A 16,559-nucleotide genomic window follows, 5' to 3' on the forward strand; every position below is an offset into this window, starting at 1 on the left:
AAGCAGGGGCCTGTAAAACAAAAGGCACCGTCACCCGCGTTTTGGTCTCTCTGATGATTTTTAACCCGAGACTAAAACCCTGGAGGTTCCTTTGGAGGTGGAGAAGTTGCTTTCCCTGTTTTGCCGAGGCGGCTGGGCTCGCGGGTGTTAGGAGCAACGAACGTGATCGCTCGGTGTTGCTGCCAACGCTCCTCAGTGCGGATGGAGGCAGAGACAGGAGAAAAAAACAATGATAATGGTTCAGAGTAGGGTTTTAGTCTGACATTAATGCGTTAGGGATCCAGCTCCCCGGGGAGCTAATGGAAGTGCTGCTGTGATTAAGGCGAACTTCGGACTGTAATTTCCAAGCTGAGGAAAATAGAAGTGATGCCCTGATTGGGACATTATCAATGGACTAATAAAATCTCTAAAAAAAAAAAAACCACACCTCGGTTAGGCCAACGAGACCTTTGGAAAACTCAAAGGGCCCAGGGTTGGGCTAAAAAGAGGCTGTTGGTGGGTGATGGGAAGGGGTGAAGGCCCAGTTGGGCTCCTCGCCGTCCTCCCTGCAGCTCCAGGCTGGTTGGGCGTGTTGGCCGTCAACCAAGAAGCAGCCGGCTCCCGTGGGAGGCGATAAGAGCAGATGAAAAGTCAATCATTAAGCCGGCGCAGCACACTGCGTTGTAATAAACCCGGGGCAAAGTGCGTTAATGACAAGCCAGCGGGGCCGTTACCCAACGCGCAGGTTAGAGGACGAGGGAACGGGGCAAAGTCATGCTTTGCAGGGATGCTACCAAGCCCAACATCAGCTGGACCCTCAGCTTTTTCTTTTTCCCCAACGTGATTGGTTGCAGGCAAATTCCTGCTGTGTTTGGAGCTGTAGGGATAAACCAGAGCTGTTTGCTCCAGGGCGCTCACAGTTGAAAACATAATTTATTTTTTTTTTTATTTTTCCCCGCCCCGTGCTCACCTTTTGCGTGTTTTCGAAGGAGGAAGAGAAACAGGAGAAATAGTTTCACCGGTCACGCGTCCCAGATAAGCCGCCCTGCTTCCTGCTAGCGAGCGATCAGGCGGGTTACAGACAGCAGCAGCCCCGAAACATTCCCCGCTGCCCCGCCGAGCTCGCCCCGGCTCACGTAAGCAGTGGCGGACGCGCTGGCCGGCCGGGTCGTGGTTGCTCCGTTTGAGCGACCTCTCCGTTTCCCGCGCTCCGAGAGAGCGCTGCGTCCTGTAGCTCGTCCCATTTCGACTGCGTCGATCTCATGTGGGAAACCATTAGGTCCCATTAAGTGTCTGCCTTTATAATGGAATGGCGGGAGCTCGTTCGTGGAGTTTGATTTCATGGATTTGAGTTTGAGTTCATGGATTTTTGACATACATTGCTGTGGTAGCATTATAATGGATATGGCTTGAGTGTTTCTTCTGCAATTATTTTCATTCTGCTTTCAGTCATTATTTTTATATTATAGCCTTGCCTGTATGTGATGGGGTTTGCTGCTTGCTCAGAAAATACAGATTTTTTTTTTTTTTTTTAATTTTATTTTCAGCCATCTCCCCGGCTCGGGTGTGCTGCACCCTTAGTCGCAGGGATACAGGTGGATGCTCTGATGCCACTCTCAATAAATCTCTCCTTTTAAGTCATGAAGCAAGGCAGAGCCTTCCACGGCAGAAAATAACATTTCCGTGCGCAGATTTTCCACCCCGCGACAGCCGGTTTGGTTAAACCGGTTCTAATTAGGCAGGACAAACCAACCTGGAATCAGATATTAAAAAGCCGAAGCGACCGCTCTCCCCTCTCGAAGGCCACATTTCGACCTCACCTCCAAATTATCCCTGCAGAAGGCAGGCAACAGCAGAAAAAGAGAATTTTTTGTTGGTTTATATTTCCAACGAGTGGGGACCCAAGCCCAAAACGCAGCTGGGGAAGGTGGTTTAAGGATAACTGGGTTGTGGGCTTCTGGGATGGGAAGGTCAGGGCCAAACTACGCGGCCCCTTGTTATGTGGATGGAGAGCACCCACGCCGCGAGAGAGCTGGTTTTTTTCAAGCGGAGGCTTGAGGAGCTCGGCTGGGATTCCCCGGGGCTCCGCATGGTCTAAATCCCGGCTTAGTGATGCTCCAGAGAGAGAAGAAGGGATGGGAGGAGGTGGTGATGCAGGGAGCGAGTTGGTTTCTTCGCCAAGAACCAAAATGTTTTCTTTCCAGCGGCTTTTGGGGTATTTTTGAAGCTGTATTTTTAACAAAATGCTTTGGCTTTGCGAAATAGATGTGGGGTGGTTTGGTTGGGTTTTTTTTTTTCCCCCTCTCCATGGGCTAAAAAAATTCCAGGAATTTAAGAAATTTTTGGACATAGCACACCACTTCTGTGGCTGTTCAAGGAGCTGAAGAAACCCGGTGATGTAGGGAAGGCAGGAGCTGCTGCTGGGCGGGATTGCAGCAGATACGGGGCCTCTGCTCAACTAATCTGGGCTCTGGCTTTTTTGGGTGTTTCCTAATCTTGGGGCAAGGACCTCAGAGATGTCCCTGATGTTCCCACCTCTCACCTTTGGATGGTTTCTCAGTGCTCCTTCCTATTCCCATGTGGCTGGTCAAGCTTTTCCCAGTCCTTCCTGAAAGGGAAATCCCATTTTTCTTCCAGCGTTTTGTGAAACAACTACTAGAAGTTGTATAATGACGTTGTTTTTCTTTGCCTTGCAGTCGGAGGACATTTTCAGGATGGCCAACTTCAAGGGTCACGCGCTTCCAGGCAGTTTCTTCCTGCTCTTTGGGCTCTGGTGGTCTGTGAAATACCCGCTGCAGTACCTCAGCAGGAAAATAAATAAGAAATCCCAAAGGATTTATTCTTTCCAACGTGTGGATGCCATTGAAGGAGGAATCAAGATCGTCTTTGCTGTGATAGGTGAGAGTTTTCTTTTGCTAGCTATGCTGGTAACTTCTCAGGCAGTAGTGATGACTGTAGTGGAGCCCTTGCTCCAGAGAAACTGGTCCAGACATGGAAGGATGCGTCCTTCACGTTCATCTCGTCTTGATCGCTAATAGAGTTTGATGTGAAAAGACCAAGTCTTGGATCCCTTCCCAAAGCTGGGCTACCGTTAATAGAGGCAGATCTGATTTTGACAGCCAGCCCTTTCTCTAAGACAAAACCATCAGCTCGCGCTTCAGAATGTCCCCGGTTGAGTAGCGTCAACCGTCATTGCGTATAAACCATGAGAAACGGCGTGACCTTGCGTCTCCGTATAGGGATGCTGGCGGAGCAGTTCGTCCCGGACGGTCCGCACTTGTACCTCTACAGCGGGGAGAACCGTGACTGGGTGAAGCTGATGAACTGGCAGCACACCACCATGTACCTCTTCTACGGCCTCTCCGGAGTGGTGGACGTCTTCACCTTCATCTCCCAGCTGGTGCCGCGGGGTCTGGACCGCCTCATGCTGTCCGTGGCTGTGTTTGTCGAAGGTCGGTAGAAGGTGGCCCTTAACTGCGGGGGCGGGGGGGGGGGGGCGGGATGTTAGAGGGTGAGTCAGAGAAGGACTAAAATTTACTGGACTGAGATATTGCCCCTGAAGATAGGACACGTTGCAGGTGATATTTTACTGAAGGGTGGTGAAGCTTAGCAATAGAAAAGCAGGACATAGCAGGGACCTGGCTGTGAAGGGAGAGCGGTCTGATGAGGTGATGGCACCAACACGGGAAGAATACCACCCTTCTGTTGTCCTCTGCCTTTGGCCCCCGTCTTGCTCTGATCCTCCTGCCCCAAGGTTGGGCATCATGAACCTCCAGGATGGTGGGGTGCCAGGAGACCTTGAATACTGTGTGCAGTTTTGGGCCCCTCAGTACAAGAAGGACGTTGAGTTGCTGGACCGTGTCCAGAGAAGGGCAACAAGGGATCTGGACCACCAGTCCTGTGAGGAGCGGCTGAGGGAACTGGGATTGTTTAGTCTGAGAAGAAGAGGCTGAGGGGTCTCATTGCTCTCTACAACTGCCCAAGAGGAGGTTGTAGGGAGGCAGGGATTGGTCTCTTCTCCCAAGTAACTTGTGAGAGGACAAAAGGAAATGGCCTCAAGCTGTGGCAGGGGAGGTTTAGGTTGGACATCAGGAAACACTTCTTTACTGAAAGAGTGGTCAGGCACTGGAACAGGCTGCGCAGGGCAGTGGTGGAGTCACCATCCCTGGAGGTGTTCAAAGAGTGCGTAGATGTGGCACTTCAGGACATGGTTTAGTGGGTTGATGGTTGGACTTGATGATCTTGGAGGTCTCTTCCAACCTTAAGATCCTATGATTCTATGCTTCTATGCCCCGGAGGGTTGGTGCTCCACGGAGTCCCTTGTTTTCCTGGTGACCTGTCTCAATTCACTAACTGGGCAGGTGATTTACCCTACCAGGGTGATGGTTGGTGTGGTTAACACTGCTCTAAGGGTGGTACGTGTTTTGGCAGGTTGCCTCTTCTATTACCACGTCCTCCACCGTCCCATGCTGGATCAGCACATCCACTCCCTGCTGCTCATCGCCATCTTTTCCGGGGCCTGCAGCACCATGCTGGAGGTCTTCCTCCGCGACAACATTGTCCTGGAGATGTTCAGAGCCGGTGTCACCATCGTCCAGGGAACGTGGTTCTGGCAGGTCAGTTCTGCCTTCTCTCCCGGAGCAGAGCACCAAGGGCAGGACAGCAATGGGAAAAGAGGAACAGAAGCCGTACATCACGTCTCAATCGCGCGTCTCTGAAGGATAATTTCTCCAGGCTCGCTTCATAAATAGATCATAACCCGAGCTGAAAATTTACTTGCTGCAGGTCATCCCTGATGGCCGCTCCTGCTGAAATGGCCGCTTGCCTTGGCTTATTGCTTCTCTGGGGGCGGCGGAAAAAGCGAGCGGCGAGCGAGCAACGTTTTTATGGCATCTAACAACCACCTACTAATTGCTTAATGTGTCTAACGCACCCTGGCACACTCTCTTTGGTTGAGGGGAAAGATGCAAACCCCACCAGGCGATAAAACGGCCGAGTAAAAATACAGCCAGCTGATTGCTTTGGCAGTGGTCGGAGAAGCCGAGAAATCAGCTGAAGATAACCAGTCCCAAAACTAGGCTGCCGTAAAGAAATGTACTTTCTCCTCCTCAGCCCCAGGTCTGCTGCGCTGACTCAAATGGTTTAGTCAGAGGTTAAAAACTGGGTTGAGCTTATAAAATACTAAATTCGGAGTTTTTAAAAAAACAGGAACCCCAGGCACAGACCTGATCATGCTTGATTTTTTAATTTTTAAATTTTTTTTCCCCCCAAGGTAATAAATTGTTTCTTCCACCCAGATCGGGGTTGTGCTCTTCCAGCCCTGGGGAGGCCCAACGTGGGATGAGCAGGACCACAGCAACATCATGTTCCTCACCATGTGCTTCTTCTGGCACTGGGCAGCCGCCGTGGCTGTCCTGGCTGTGAACTACACTCTCACTTACTGGTATGGCTGTGGGGTGAATTTGGGGAGGAACGGGGTGGGCGGACAGGGATGGAGGTCCAGGAGTGCTGGAGGTCAAGCTTTAACTCAATAGAGAGATGAAAGCGTTACCAGGACCACCTGACGTTGTACCCTCCCTTGCTCGTGTGTTGCAGCTGCATCCAGAGGTGCGGGAGAGGCAACGGAGAGCCCTACATCAGCCTTGGCGTCCGGCAGCAGAAGTGTGGCACGAGCTCCCAAGCCGCCTTCTTGAATGGATCTGATGAAGAGTGAAGAGGGCGCAACCTCCTTCTCCAAATACGTGGAGAATCCCTTTTCTAGAAGACAAAAAATTTAAAATCTAATTAATTATTTACATTTTGGATGGGCAAAGAGAGGTGCTGCTGGGAATGAGTACTGATGGAGACGGGTAGCTGGCCTCCATCCACATCCAAATGTCACCATCTCTGAGACAGACACTGTTTGCAGTGATTTTTTAGCCACAAAATTAAGTGCAGAAATTCAATGTAAGAAGATGGCTTCGTCCTGTGGGTTCCCACGTGCGTTGCCATAGCGACTGGAGGGCATCCTTTGGCCAGGCTCTGACCCGCCGGGATTGGAGTCAGGGAAACCTCCAGGCTTGAGGTCGTGCACCTCTGGACCAAGGCGTCATCCCAAGGAGGAAGAGTAAAAAAAAAAAAAGCGCTGAATGTGGGATTACGTCCAATCCGCAACACCGTGGCTTGACTGTACACAATACAAATTTTATTACCGAAGCTTTGAACTGAAGAAGGGTTTTGTTAATAGTTTTCGTGTTTGCTTAAAGGCTGAGAGAGTGAATTAATGTGAAATAAAAATCCCCGCTGAGCTGATATCCTTAAATTTAAGTCTGATAAATTACAGAGTGTGTAATAATAGCTTCGGCAAATCCATCCCTCAAACCTGTAAAGCCTGAAGAGCTGCCGCTAAGCAGCAGGGATTCATAAAACCTCCCAGTTTTCCGTTGAAAATAAACCCCTCAGCTTGGGAAGCGAGATGAAACAGGCACAGGTTTTGGTTTTTTAGCCTTCCTTTGCCAGATAATTACTTGCAAAAAGGGATTGGAAATGTCATCTCTATATAGGAGGAAAATAGTAGTGAGTACAGGGATTTAAAAAAAAAAGAAATACAAAATTATGTAAAATAAACACCAGCGGAATAAGAATGGCAGCTGATGGTGTCTCAAAGCCCAGGGCTGGAAGGACGCTCCACACTGACGTCTTCTCGCTGCCGCACCGCAGCGGCAGGGGGGGACGGCCGGCAGCCGAATTTTCCGCTCGTACTCGTGACCGAACGGAAAAGCAGCTCCTGGATTTCATTGCTTATTAACGGCGCTGTGTAAAGACGAACGAGCTTTTTCCCCAGCGCCAGCTTTACTGTGAATTTTTTTTTTTTTTTTTTTTTTTTGGGAAACAGGCCAAAACATCACTATTCCCATTAAACAGCCACATGAGGGCAGCACCAGGTGGAGAAGCCACCCTCCTCCTTGCTCCCTCCAAAAAACAGAGGTTATTTCCATCCCCGGGCACACGGATTGGTTTTTAAAAGCCCTCCCTTGCTTTTGAAGGTGGGGAGAGGGTTGATTTAACTCCTCACGGCTTCCTTTGCCGCTTGTAATCCAGTCGCCGTCTCCTTGTGTGCCGAAGGTTTTTCCTGCCCCTTGTCGCGACGCGGCTGCGGAACGCTTTTCCCCTCCGTAGCGCGGGTGTCTGGAATGGTTTCGGTCCGCCTCATTAACTCCCCAAGCCTACAAACATCCCGAGACCATCTGTAGAGCACTCGCTAATTTGTTTTCCAGCTCTGGAGCGCATTCTTTCCTCAGGTATGAAGGTCAGTGACAGCGAAGGAGGAGAGATGTAGCCTGTGATTAAGTAGGAAAATAGAAGTGGTGTTCATTTCGGGATGAGAATTAAGGATTTTCATTTTAGCTAAAAAACCACATTTGTAAACAGCTCAGGTGCCCAAATGAGGGCTTGAAGGTTGCCAGGTGCATGAGAAGCAGGTCTTATTCTCCAGTGAGGTGCATGGGCCGTCCTCACATTTATTTTTCTCTTTTTATCTGGCGGAACCCCAGCCTGATGTGGGACAGCGTCGCTGCTCTTCCTGAAATAAGTGACCTTCTCCTCCAAGGTGGGTGGGAGCTGTTGACGGCGACATCCAACCTCCTCTGAGAAAGGAACCCAGACAACACCCCACCAAAGCAGCCAAATATTTTGGCAGCGGGCTCGTCCTCCGGCTAGAAAGACAAGGCCTCATCAAAAGCCCATCCACGAGCCGCTCATTTTTTTGGGCGGAGATAGCATCTACCACGGCCACCTTTATGTAAGGCTGAAATGACGGCGTAGGCAGCAGAACGAGCCCTCCCTGCGCTCGTACCACCTGCTTCACCTCCTCTGCTGCCTGTTTATGAAAGCCGGCGTTCATCATCATCATCATCGTAATAATACTTTGCACTTCCCGAGCAACCATCCATCTGCAGCGCTGGAGCGACTGGCAAAGCCTTTAATTAGATTGCGCCTCCCACCACCCCCGGGAAGTAGGCAAACATTATCGCATTTTTTCATTAGCACCGAGGATGATGATGAACCTTCAGGGAGAGGATGTTGCAGTTACAGACGAAGGAAAGAAAAAAAAAAAAAAAAAGAAGGAAAAAATGAAAAAGAAAATCAAATTCAGTTCAGCGTTTAGCTTGAGAACATGAGCGGGTCGGACGCAGACCTGCCTCCCCCTGGGAGGAAGAGGAGTACAATGCTAGGACAACCCCTCCACATCTCAGCGGTTTGCGGCTGAGGAGCCGCGATGGGGTTGCATCTATCCGTGCTCGCAGCGATTTCGGCGCCCGTGGCGTGCGAGTGACCCGCTCTGCCCTCTGCGGAGGGGTTGGGGTCCCCATCCCTTCGTCGGGCTGCTCTTCCCAACCACTTTCATCCTCATTTATTTTTGTCATGGGGGTGGTTTAAAAGGCTGGAAACCCCCTTTCCTCAACCACTTCATGCACCTACAATTTTTTTCATTGACGCTTGAGTGGGAGTTGCCCCTTTTCATAGAAACCTTTCTGGATGGGCTTTGCTGGCCCTTTAAACTCCATGGGGAAAGGCCCCTTGGGCTCCCAGCAGAGTGGTTTCAGCTGGTCCTCGTTGCCTGCCATCTCCCTTCATATGCTGCCCTCCCAGCTCCTCTTTCCCTCATTTTCTCCCAGGACTCGACTTGTGCTGCTTGGGGAAGCAGCTTCGTGCTTTTTGGGAGCAACAGTTTGTAGAGCCGGGTGGTGGTAGAAAGGAAAACCGAGCTGCAAAGAGGTCCCTAACGGTGCTGCTGCTCTTCTTCTGGTGAGAAAGGTATGGGGTTTTTTTTCTTTTTAAAATTATTTTTAGGGGTAAGTCTGTAAGGAAGAGGTCCTATGGGGTTGTGTTTCTCCTGGTGCTTGGCCTTAACATGGTAGGGCCCTGTGAGCTCCTGAAGTTTTATGGCTTTAAACTGGAAGAGGGTAGGTTTAGATGAGATATAAGGAAGAAATTCTTTTCTGTGTGGGTGGTGAGGTGGTGGACCATGCTTCCCAGAGAAGCTGTGGATGCCCCGCCCCAGCGGTGTTCAAGGCCAGGTTGGATGGGGCGTTGAGCAACCTGGTCTGGTGGAGGGTGTCCCTGCCCAGGGTGGGGGGGTTGGAACTGGGTGGTTTTTAAGGTCCCTTCCACCCCAACCATTCTGTGATTTATCTTGGGTGAATCCCTCTGTGGTGCTGGAAACCCCTCTGCTGCTGTGGGCCTCCCAGCTGTCACGGGACCTTTTTGCACGTGTCCTCGGTGACATGCCTTGCTCCCCAAGAGCTGTTGGAGGCGCGCAGTGATACCAGCTTCTTGTTTTCCTTCCTTCCTCCCACTTGCTGCTGCTGATATGGAGATAAAGGGTACAAAAGAGCTCCTGGCTACGGCTTGGTGGCTTTTATGGCCGCACTGGAGAACAGCCTATCACCCCAGGGAGAGCTGCGCAGGCTGGTTTGCTTCCGTCCTCTTCCAGCCTTGGGGCTTCTGTGGGGCGCCGGCTCACGTGTGCGGCTCTTGGCAGGGCTGGGCATGCCTTATCCTGCGGCCTTGCTTGGGGTTTTTTCTTTGGTCGCACGAGGAGTTATGTGCGTGTGGTTTCATCCCGGAGAAGTATCGGGTTGGGAGTGCCCTGAGTGGTTGTTAGTGGTCCTTGGGCCGCTGGAGGCTGGGGCAGGGCTCCTGCCGAGCGTTTCTGTGCCATCAACTCGGTGCTTCGAAGGGAGACGGGGACGCTGGGGTGGCCCGTGGTATTTATTTGCCTTGAGGCGCCTGCGTCGCTTGTCTACGCAGCCAGCGAGGTGCTAAGGCTGGGCGTGCAGCCGTTGGCTATGCGACGTGCGGCGGCGGATCAGTAGTGACTTGTGCCTGTGGGCAGCATCGAGTATCGGATAGATAAAAAGGAGTGGGAATAGGCTGTATCCTGCCAGCCCATCTTTTCATGGAGAGGCCGTTATCTTCCTCTGGGTGCTGGGAGATGGAGCTCACAAGGGCTCCGCCCTGATTTGGGAGCTCCTGACCCCAAATCTCCTGCCTAGGGGCACTTTTCATAAGGCCAGACCACCCCAAAAGGGTTATTGTGTACCTGGCAGCCCAGTTTGGAGGCTTCAGAGCCCTTCCAGCAGAGCTTGGCCACTTTGGGTGATGTCTCTTCTCGGCTGGTTCCCCAGTCATCCAAAAAAACCCAACATAATAACTGAATAGATGCGGTTGCCATGGGAACGAGAATTGGCTGCTCATCCTGATTTTTGTGGCAAACTCCAGGAGACTTTTTTTTTTTTTTTTTAATAGCAGACTCCAGGTGTCCTAGGTTGTGAAAGCTGGTTGACTCAGCGTGCCTCGAACTGGCCGGCGGCGTGTTTCGGCTCTAAACATCCTGTCTGAGGGCCACCTCCCTGTGGTGGCTTCTCCCTTTATCTACCTCTACTGAGTAATAACCGCTCCTTGCTGCCACATCTGGAGCTGGGAGAAGGACAGGCAGGAGTCACAGGTAAACTCTTCCACCCATAGAGAGAAATATGTCGGTGGGATGCCGTGCATGGGGTGGACGCGGCTGCTGGAGCTTGGGAAGAAGGGACGTGGGGAGAGTTCATCTCTGCAAGGCTAAGGTTTAGCGTGATGACGGCCACCAAGGAGGCTAGTGGAAGTTCAAAGAACATGTAGATGTGGTACTTCAGGACGTGGTTCAGTAGGCATGGTGGTGTTAGGTTGACAGTTGGACTCGATGATCTTGGAGGTCTCTTTCCACCTTAAAGATTCTATGGTAAGTGATGCTGAGGAGGCATCTGCCAGCCTTCTGTGGCTTTAGGTCTTTTTTGGGGGGAGGTTATCAGGTTTTGGAGGTGCATCCTGGCAGGGGATTGGCAGGAGAGGGAGCTTGTGCCTCTTCTGTTGAGAGAGGGCTGTTGGCCTTGGCAAGGATGGAGGAGGATCCACAAAGAGAAGACCCTCCAAACATCCGTTTGGAGCTTGCCCTGCACCTTCAGGCTGGCTGTCCCGGGATGCTGCTCTCCCTGCCAGGCTGATGTTTGCACCCATGGGTGCTGGTAGGGGATGCTCATGCATCCACATGGACAGCATCCTCCCAGCAGCATCTGTCCCACGTGGAGCTGAAACCGTCGATGGTAATGAAAATGTGAGCTGAGCACCTGGACCCATTGCTTGGAAACGTGTCTGGTGTCACTGCGAAATAGCGGCTGTTCGATAAAAGAAGGGGGGATTTTTTTTTTGTGTGTGTGTGCGCTACGTCCACACTTCTGCTTGACCGAAGGGTGGGTTTGGGACATCTCTGGGGAGTGAGAGATGCCCCAAGATGTGTCTGGGTGGTGGGAAGCAAAGGGGGACTTGTGATAACTACCAGAAAAGCCTTGCTGGATTGGGCTGCAAAAGGGACCCCAGCACTGAAAAGATGAGGACTGAGGCTGGGAAGAGGGGCGGTCAGGGTTAGGAGATCCCAGAGGCAGCTCTCAGACAGTGGGCGAAGCGGTGGGTGCCCAGTGGACGTGGGGTGATAAATCCCTGGGTTAATGCTGGATGCCGGAGCAGCCTGGAGCTGCAGGTGGGATGTGTTAGCTGCTGTTTCTGATGCTTGGGCGCTGGAATGTCTCTGCTTTCCTCCTCTCCTCCAACGAAGCACGTCAAATTAATGCTCCTGCCACGTATCCTGATCAGGGCATGCTCCTGACTGTGGCTTCGGGCCATTGCCATTGCAGTCACGGTCCCTGTAGGACAATGATGAAGTTTGGTTATGCATCCTGCAATTGTGTGCCGCTTAAATGTGCTTTAAGAGCATTTGTTCTTCGTCCCTTCTGCGTGTGGATGTCTGTGCAGGGATGATAGGTGCCCTGGGCCTGGGTGTCTGGTCTATAATCAGGGAAGTCATGGGCCACGAGCCGTCCTCACCCTGATGTAGGCATCCAAAACAGAGGAGAACACCATCGCCAATCCCCGAACCAGCTCCCGGGACGGGGTGTTTCTCAACTGCCTGAAAGGCTGTTGAGCAACTTCCCTCCTGAAAGGAAACCTCGACGTGGTATAAACAGCTCTGAGCCTTCTCCAGGTGACCCACGTCCCGGAGGTGCAGCAGGTCATGACGGTCTCTCAACCCAAACGCCGTGCTTGCCCACACGGGGCTGAGCCGGACACCATCTCCGCAGCCAAAACCCAACCGGGGACATCTCTTCCCTCACCTAAGGCGCTTTCCACTCCTTTTCCAGTGCCTAATTACTTTCTAGCGTGGGAGGACTCGGAGAACGTGCTGGAGTTGTTCATCCAGCCTCTGCGATTTGCTTTGGTGTTTCTAAACGTGGCAAGGATATGAGGCAAGGACAAGTCGATGCGGTTGCTTCAAGGATGAGTAATGCTTTCATCCGTGCACATCTGGGCTGTAGAAAAGGACCGGAAAGCCCATGAGGAAGGAAAGAGTGAGACCCCCTTAGGTGGTCTACATACAGAGAGCGTGAAGAGAGGTCTTGGTGGTTGAAACCAGACCGTCCCAAGGTAACATCAACAGCTCACTGCTGTAGGCTTTTAGGTTATGACTTATTCCCTTCTGCTCTGGGATTTTTTTTCAACAATTTCAGTATGGGCTTACATACTTTACAGGATATAACTTTGCCTGTGGCGGCTGGTTGTGCCATCTCCTTCCTTGCTGGTACTTGGTGGCGTTGGCCTGGCTTAGCGCGAAGGCAATATTCATGCCTTTAGTCTTTGAGCTCTTGCTACGGGAGATGAAATCTCTTTCCTGTGTATCAAATCACCACTCGCGTGTGACACAAAGGTTTTGTGGAATATCCATGAGGCTCCTTTTGGAAATGGTAATGGTTCCTGGGTTGCCGCCGTCTTTTGTTGCGTAGCCGGTAGGGCCCGGGAAAGCCTTGGCCGGCTGGAGCTGCCGAACACGCCGGCTGGGTTCGTGCCCAGGTAATTATCCAGTTCATGTTCCAAGGAAATAATTGTCATTTTGCTTTTTATTAGCAAAAACTTTTGTTATGTTTCCTCTTCTAATAGCGTGTGGCTGTTACGCCTTCTTGGGTGCAAATATATTTTTCTCTGGCGCGATGAAGTCCTGATGGTTGCACACGTGGAACCACATACATATATACGTATACACGTATATACAGGGGTGCACGGCATCAGCTTCTCCTTGGTGATGCCACATCCCTGGTATTACCTCTTCGTAGCTGATGGCGGAGCCGTACGCGCCCGCTCTGTTGGGATGCAGCTCCCCAGGGATGCTGAGCAAGGGAGCGGCCCCACATCTCCCTCGGGGGATGCTTTGAGTCGGTCCCCAGATGCTGTTTGTCCTTGTAGGTCCAGCAAGCGAGCCCGATGCCGACGAGTTTCCTTGGTAGCGCCCTCCGGGGCACCTTCTTCTTCATTTTTGGTCTCTGGTGGTCTGTGCGATACCCCCTGAAGTACCTCCGGCGGAAAGGCAACGCCGAAAGCCGGCCGAGCCATGGGGCCCAGCGCGTGGAAATCTTTGAAGGGGCGGTCAAAGCTTTCTTTGCTCTAGCAGGTAAGAGATGTTGATGATGAGTCTTGGCCCCGTTATCTACTGGCACCGCAGCCGCTCTCTCCCGTGAGACTGGGGCTTGTCCTTTTCCCCGCACAAAAGGGAAAGCCCACCCGTTCCGCTCTCTGCCCAGGGATACTGGTGGAGCAGTTTGTTCCCGCTGGCCCCCACCTGCAGCTGTACAGCACCAAGACGCACGGCTGGACAGACCTCGCCCACTGGCACTACACCACCATGTACCTCTTCTTCCTCCTCTCGGGCATCGTGGACATCGTCTCCCACTGCCGGCTCAAGCTGCCTCTGGGCTTGGATCGGCTCTCGCTCTCCGTGGCTCTGTTCACCGAAGGTGAATCGCATGCGTGCGATGCCCGGGAGAGTAGGGAGTGCTCGTGCCCGTATGCTTGTGCCCTGCGGGTTCCGGCACTGGCGGTTGCGTGGTCCTCGCGGGGTGAAGGTGATGGCAGCAGGCTATTTGCGGTCTGGCCCCTCCTGCCAGGCAAATCATAGCAAGACCTGGAGCACAGTCTCAGTTTTCAGATGTTTGTTGTTTGTTTTTTTTAAAAAAAAATCCTTGATAATCTTTTTTTCTAATGCAGTGTGAATCTTGGCAGGTTTGCTTTTCTGTTTCTATGACTACGGTGATGCTTTGCTGGACCACCACCTCCATTCCCTGCTGGCCATGGCTGTCTTCTCCGGAGCCTTCTGTGCCCTCTTAGAGGTCTTCCTCCGAGACCACATCATCCTGGAGACCTTCAGGACCAGCTCCTTCCTTCTCCAGGGCTCTTGGTTTTGGCAGGTCAGCACACACCCAGTGTTCTCCTCTGAGCGGTGGGCTTTGCACCCTGGCTGAGCTCAGGAGGAGAAGCGAGGAGGGATGGTGCTGACACCTAACGTCTCTTCCATCTGTGACCAGATCGGGTTTGTGCTGTCCCCTCCGTGGGGAGGACCAGGCTGGGATCAGACCGACCGCAGCAATTTCACCTTCCTCACCATGTGCTTCTGCTGGCACTACGTGGGCACTCTCGCCGTCTTGGCAGCAAACTCTGCCGCATCTCGCTGGTATGTGGAGGAGAGGGGTCCTGGGGGGTCCCAGCACCACACACAAGCTGGGATGGCCAAGAGCAATACCTAGACCCAATACAAACCTAGGAAGTCCAGCCACCAGCTTATCATGGGGTAAGAAATGTGGGCGTCCATGAACATCCAAGCATGGTTGGCTGGAAAGGATGGGCTTGGTGCCACCACAGAGCAGCCGGTCCTTAGCAGCCTTCCCGAGCGGGCTGGGGTGAGCTGGTGGCTCTCGCTGCCCACAGATTCCTGACCGGTATCACTCTCCCTCCCGCAGCTGTAACGAGTCCTGCCAGCTGAGATTCCAGGACGTCGACGTGGAGCTGGACTGCGGCATCTGCCGCAGAGGCAACAAGAGCAACAGCGCCCTGCTGCCGGAGAGCACCTTGGATGACAAATGAGGCCTTGGCAGGCGTGGAAACTTCTTCCTCGCTGGCTTAGAGCTCTCAAGATGAGGTTTTTTAATTGGTCTTGGGGAACTACACTGGCATTTGATGGCAGAGCATCGGAAGTGGGAGGCAGGACTCGGAAGGCGGAGCGCAGCAGGAGAAGCAAGGTCTTTCCCATGCGTCTCTTCGGCGACAGCAAGAGCAAACCAGGCTCATGGAGAGATTTTAACAATTTCTGTGCTGCAGAACTGGTTTGCTGATGGAGTCCCACCAATGTGGCCCATTTGGCTTTTTTTTTTTTAACATTATTTTCCTTTCTGTCTCTGCAGAAGAGGAGCCAAAGCAGCATTCAAAGCTCCTGGTGGCTGTCGCTCACTCTGGTGTTAATAGAGGGGTTTTTTTTGTACAACGCTTAACGTGCACAGCGTATCGTGGTCTCCAATAAAGTACTTTAACCAGCCACCTCGATGGATCTGTTGAATACGACACCTTGAGATTGAAGGCACGGTTACGTCTGGTTTGAGGGGTGGATGAGATGTCGGACGGACAGGACCGCATATGACTTGATGTGGCCAAATCTGCCTGGAGAAAAGGGTTGGTGGCCAGGGAGGGAGGGTTTTTTCCCATTGGCACTGCTGTCTTGCAAGTCTTTAATCAAGAACTGAGAGGATTGAGTTGGGTGGGGCAGCTGGTTAATAAAAGGTGTAATTAAACAGAATTAGTTGAAAGAACAGAAAGTTCATCATCAAGGTTTCCAATGCTTGGGACGTGCCCTTCGTTAAGGGCTGGGCTAGTTGAAGAGGGGGGACAAACAGCTTTATTAGTCACATCTCTTATTACCTTGGTTTTACTCCTCCCCGAAGATGTGTGGGAGACCACTTAATCTAAACACCTCACTGCTGGTCGGCACAACTCCAAAAACTCAAGCAAGCGTTGGGAGGAAAGAAAAATCCCCCCCTGGCTCCAAGCAGTTGCAATTCCCAGCCCCACAGGAGATCCCTGGAAGTGTGAGCACTTCATATTTTATTTTATTTTCTACATTTGAGTGGGGCTGGAAGGAGACCAATGCTTCGCACCACTGGCGGGTGTCAAGAAAAGAACCTTGAGGAGCAAAGAAACCAAGGTGAGTGAGGCCTTTTGGGCTCCCACATTTGACACATGCACGCGGAAAAATATTATTTGGGGTTGTAAAGCCAGCTGCATCCAGGAGCAGTGGTTTCTCCAGGATCTGGTGGAACAGGTTGCCTTTAACTCCAGCTGATGTGGATCTCCCGTGCCGGAGCGAGAGCTTCACACGTGCTCCGAGGAGGTGACGTGCTCCGGTTATTAATAATCCTCCTGGGACCAGAAGCAGGGTCGTTCGGTCAACTTGTTATAGACTAGCTGCCATTGACGGGAAGCTTAGTGCGTAGGCTGTAACCCTGTGTACTGCACTTGGGTTGAAAAGAAAGGGGAAAAAAAAACCTCTTTCTCTTTTTCCCTGGTTTTTCTTGCCCTGGTGCTGTCTAGGTAATGCAGAATCCCTCTTTTAGTGATTTTTTTTTTTTTTTTTTTTCCTTTCTGCTTAAGATGTTACGTGGGGATATTTCTTCTTTTCTTGAATAAATGCA

At 51.9% G+C, this 16,559-nt stretch overlaps 2 protein-coding genes across 4 annotated transcripts; both read left to right on the top strand.

Annotated features, from left to right (window-relative positions):
* The first annotated feature begins 1,002 nt into the window (after window positions 1-1,002).
* TMEM45B (transmembrane protein 45B) lies at window positions 1,003-6,270 on the top strand. Of its 2 annotated transcripts, XM_086766171.1 has the most exons (6): window positions 1,003-1,115; window positions 2,676-2,877; window positions 3,219-3,431; window positions 4,411-4,595; window positions 5,277-5,422; window positions 5,575-6,270. In XM_086766171.1, the coding sequence occupies exons 2-6, from the start codon at window positions 2,694-2,696 to the stop codon at window positions 5,690-5,692; spliced, it is 846 nt and encodes a 281-aa protein (XP_086622297.1). In that variant the 5' UTR covers window positions 1,003-1,115; window positions 2,676-2,693; the 3' UTR covers window positions 5,693-6,270. The 2 variants fall into 2 exon arrangements, with proteins under 2 accessions (XP_086622297.1, XP_086622296.1); XM_086766170.1 differs by lacking the exon at window positions 1,003-1,115 and having other exon boundaries at window positions 1,936-2,877.
* Window positions 6,271-6,939: 669 nt separating this feature from the next.
* LOC104482375 (transmembrane protein 45B) lies at window positions 6,940-15,405 on the top strand. 2 transcript variants are annotated; one of them, XM_086766186.1, is made up of 7 exons: window positions 6,940-7,267; window positions 7,512-8,775; window positions 13,291-13,495; window positions 13,626-13,838; window positions 14,104-14,288; window positions 14,406-14,551; window positions 14,838-15,405. In XM_086766186.1, exons 3-7 carry the CDS (start codon window positions 13,309-13,311, stop codon window positions 14,959-14,961), a joined length of 855 nt encoding a protein of 284 aa, XP_086622312.1. In that variant the 5' UTR covers window positions 6,940-7,267; window positions 7,512-8,775; window positions 13,291-13,308; the 3' UTR covers window positions 14,962-15,405. The 2 variants fall into 2 exon arrangements, with proteins under 2 accessions (XP_086622312.1, XP_086622313.1); XM_086766187.1 differs by having other exon boundaries at window positions 6,940-8,775.
* The last annotated feature ends 1,154 nt before the right edge of the window (window positions 15,406-16,559 follow it).

This window comes from Chlamydotis macqueenii, chromosome 24 (assembly GCF_036417535.1).
Source record: "Chlamydotis macqueenii isolate bChlMac1 chromosome 24, bChlMac1.mat, whole genome shotgun sequence".
NCBI classification, from domain to species: Eukaryota; Metazoa; Chordata; class Aves; order Otidiformes; family Otididae; genus Chlamydotis; species Chlamydotis macqueenii.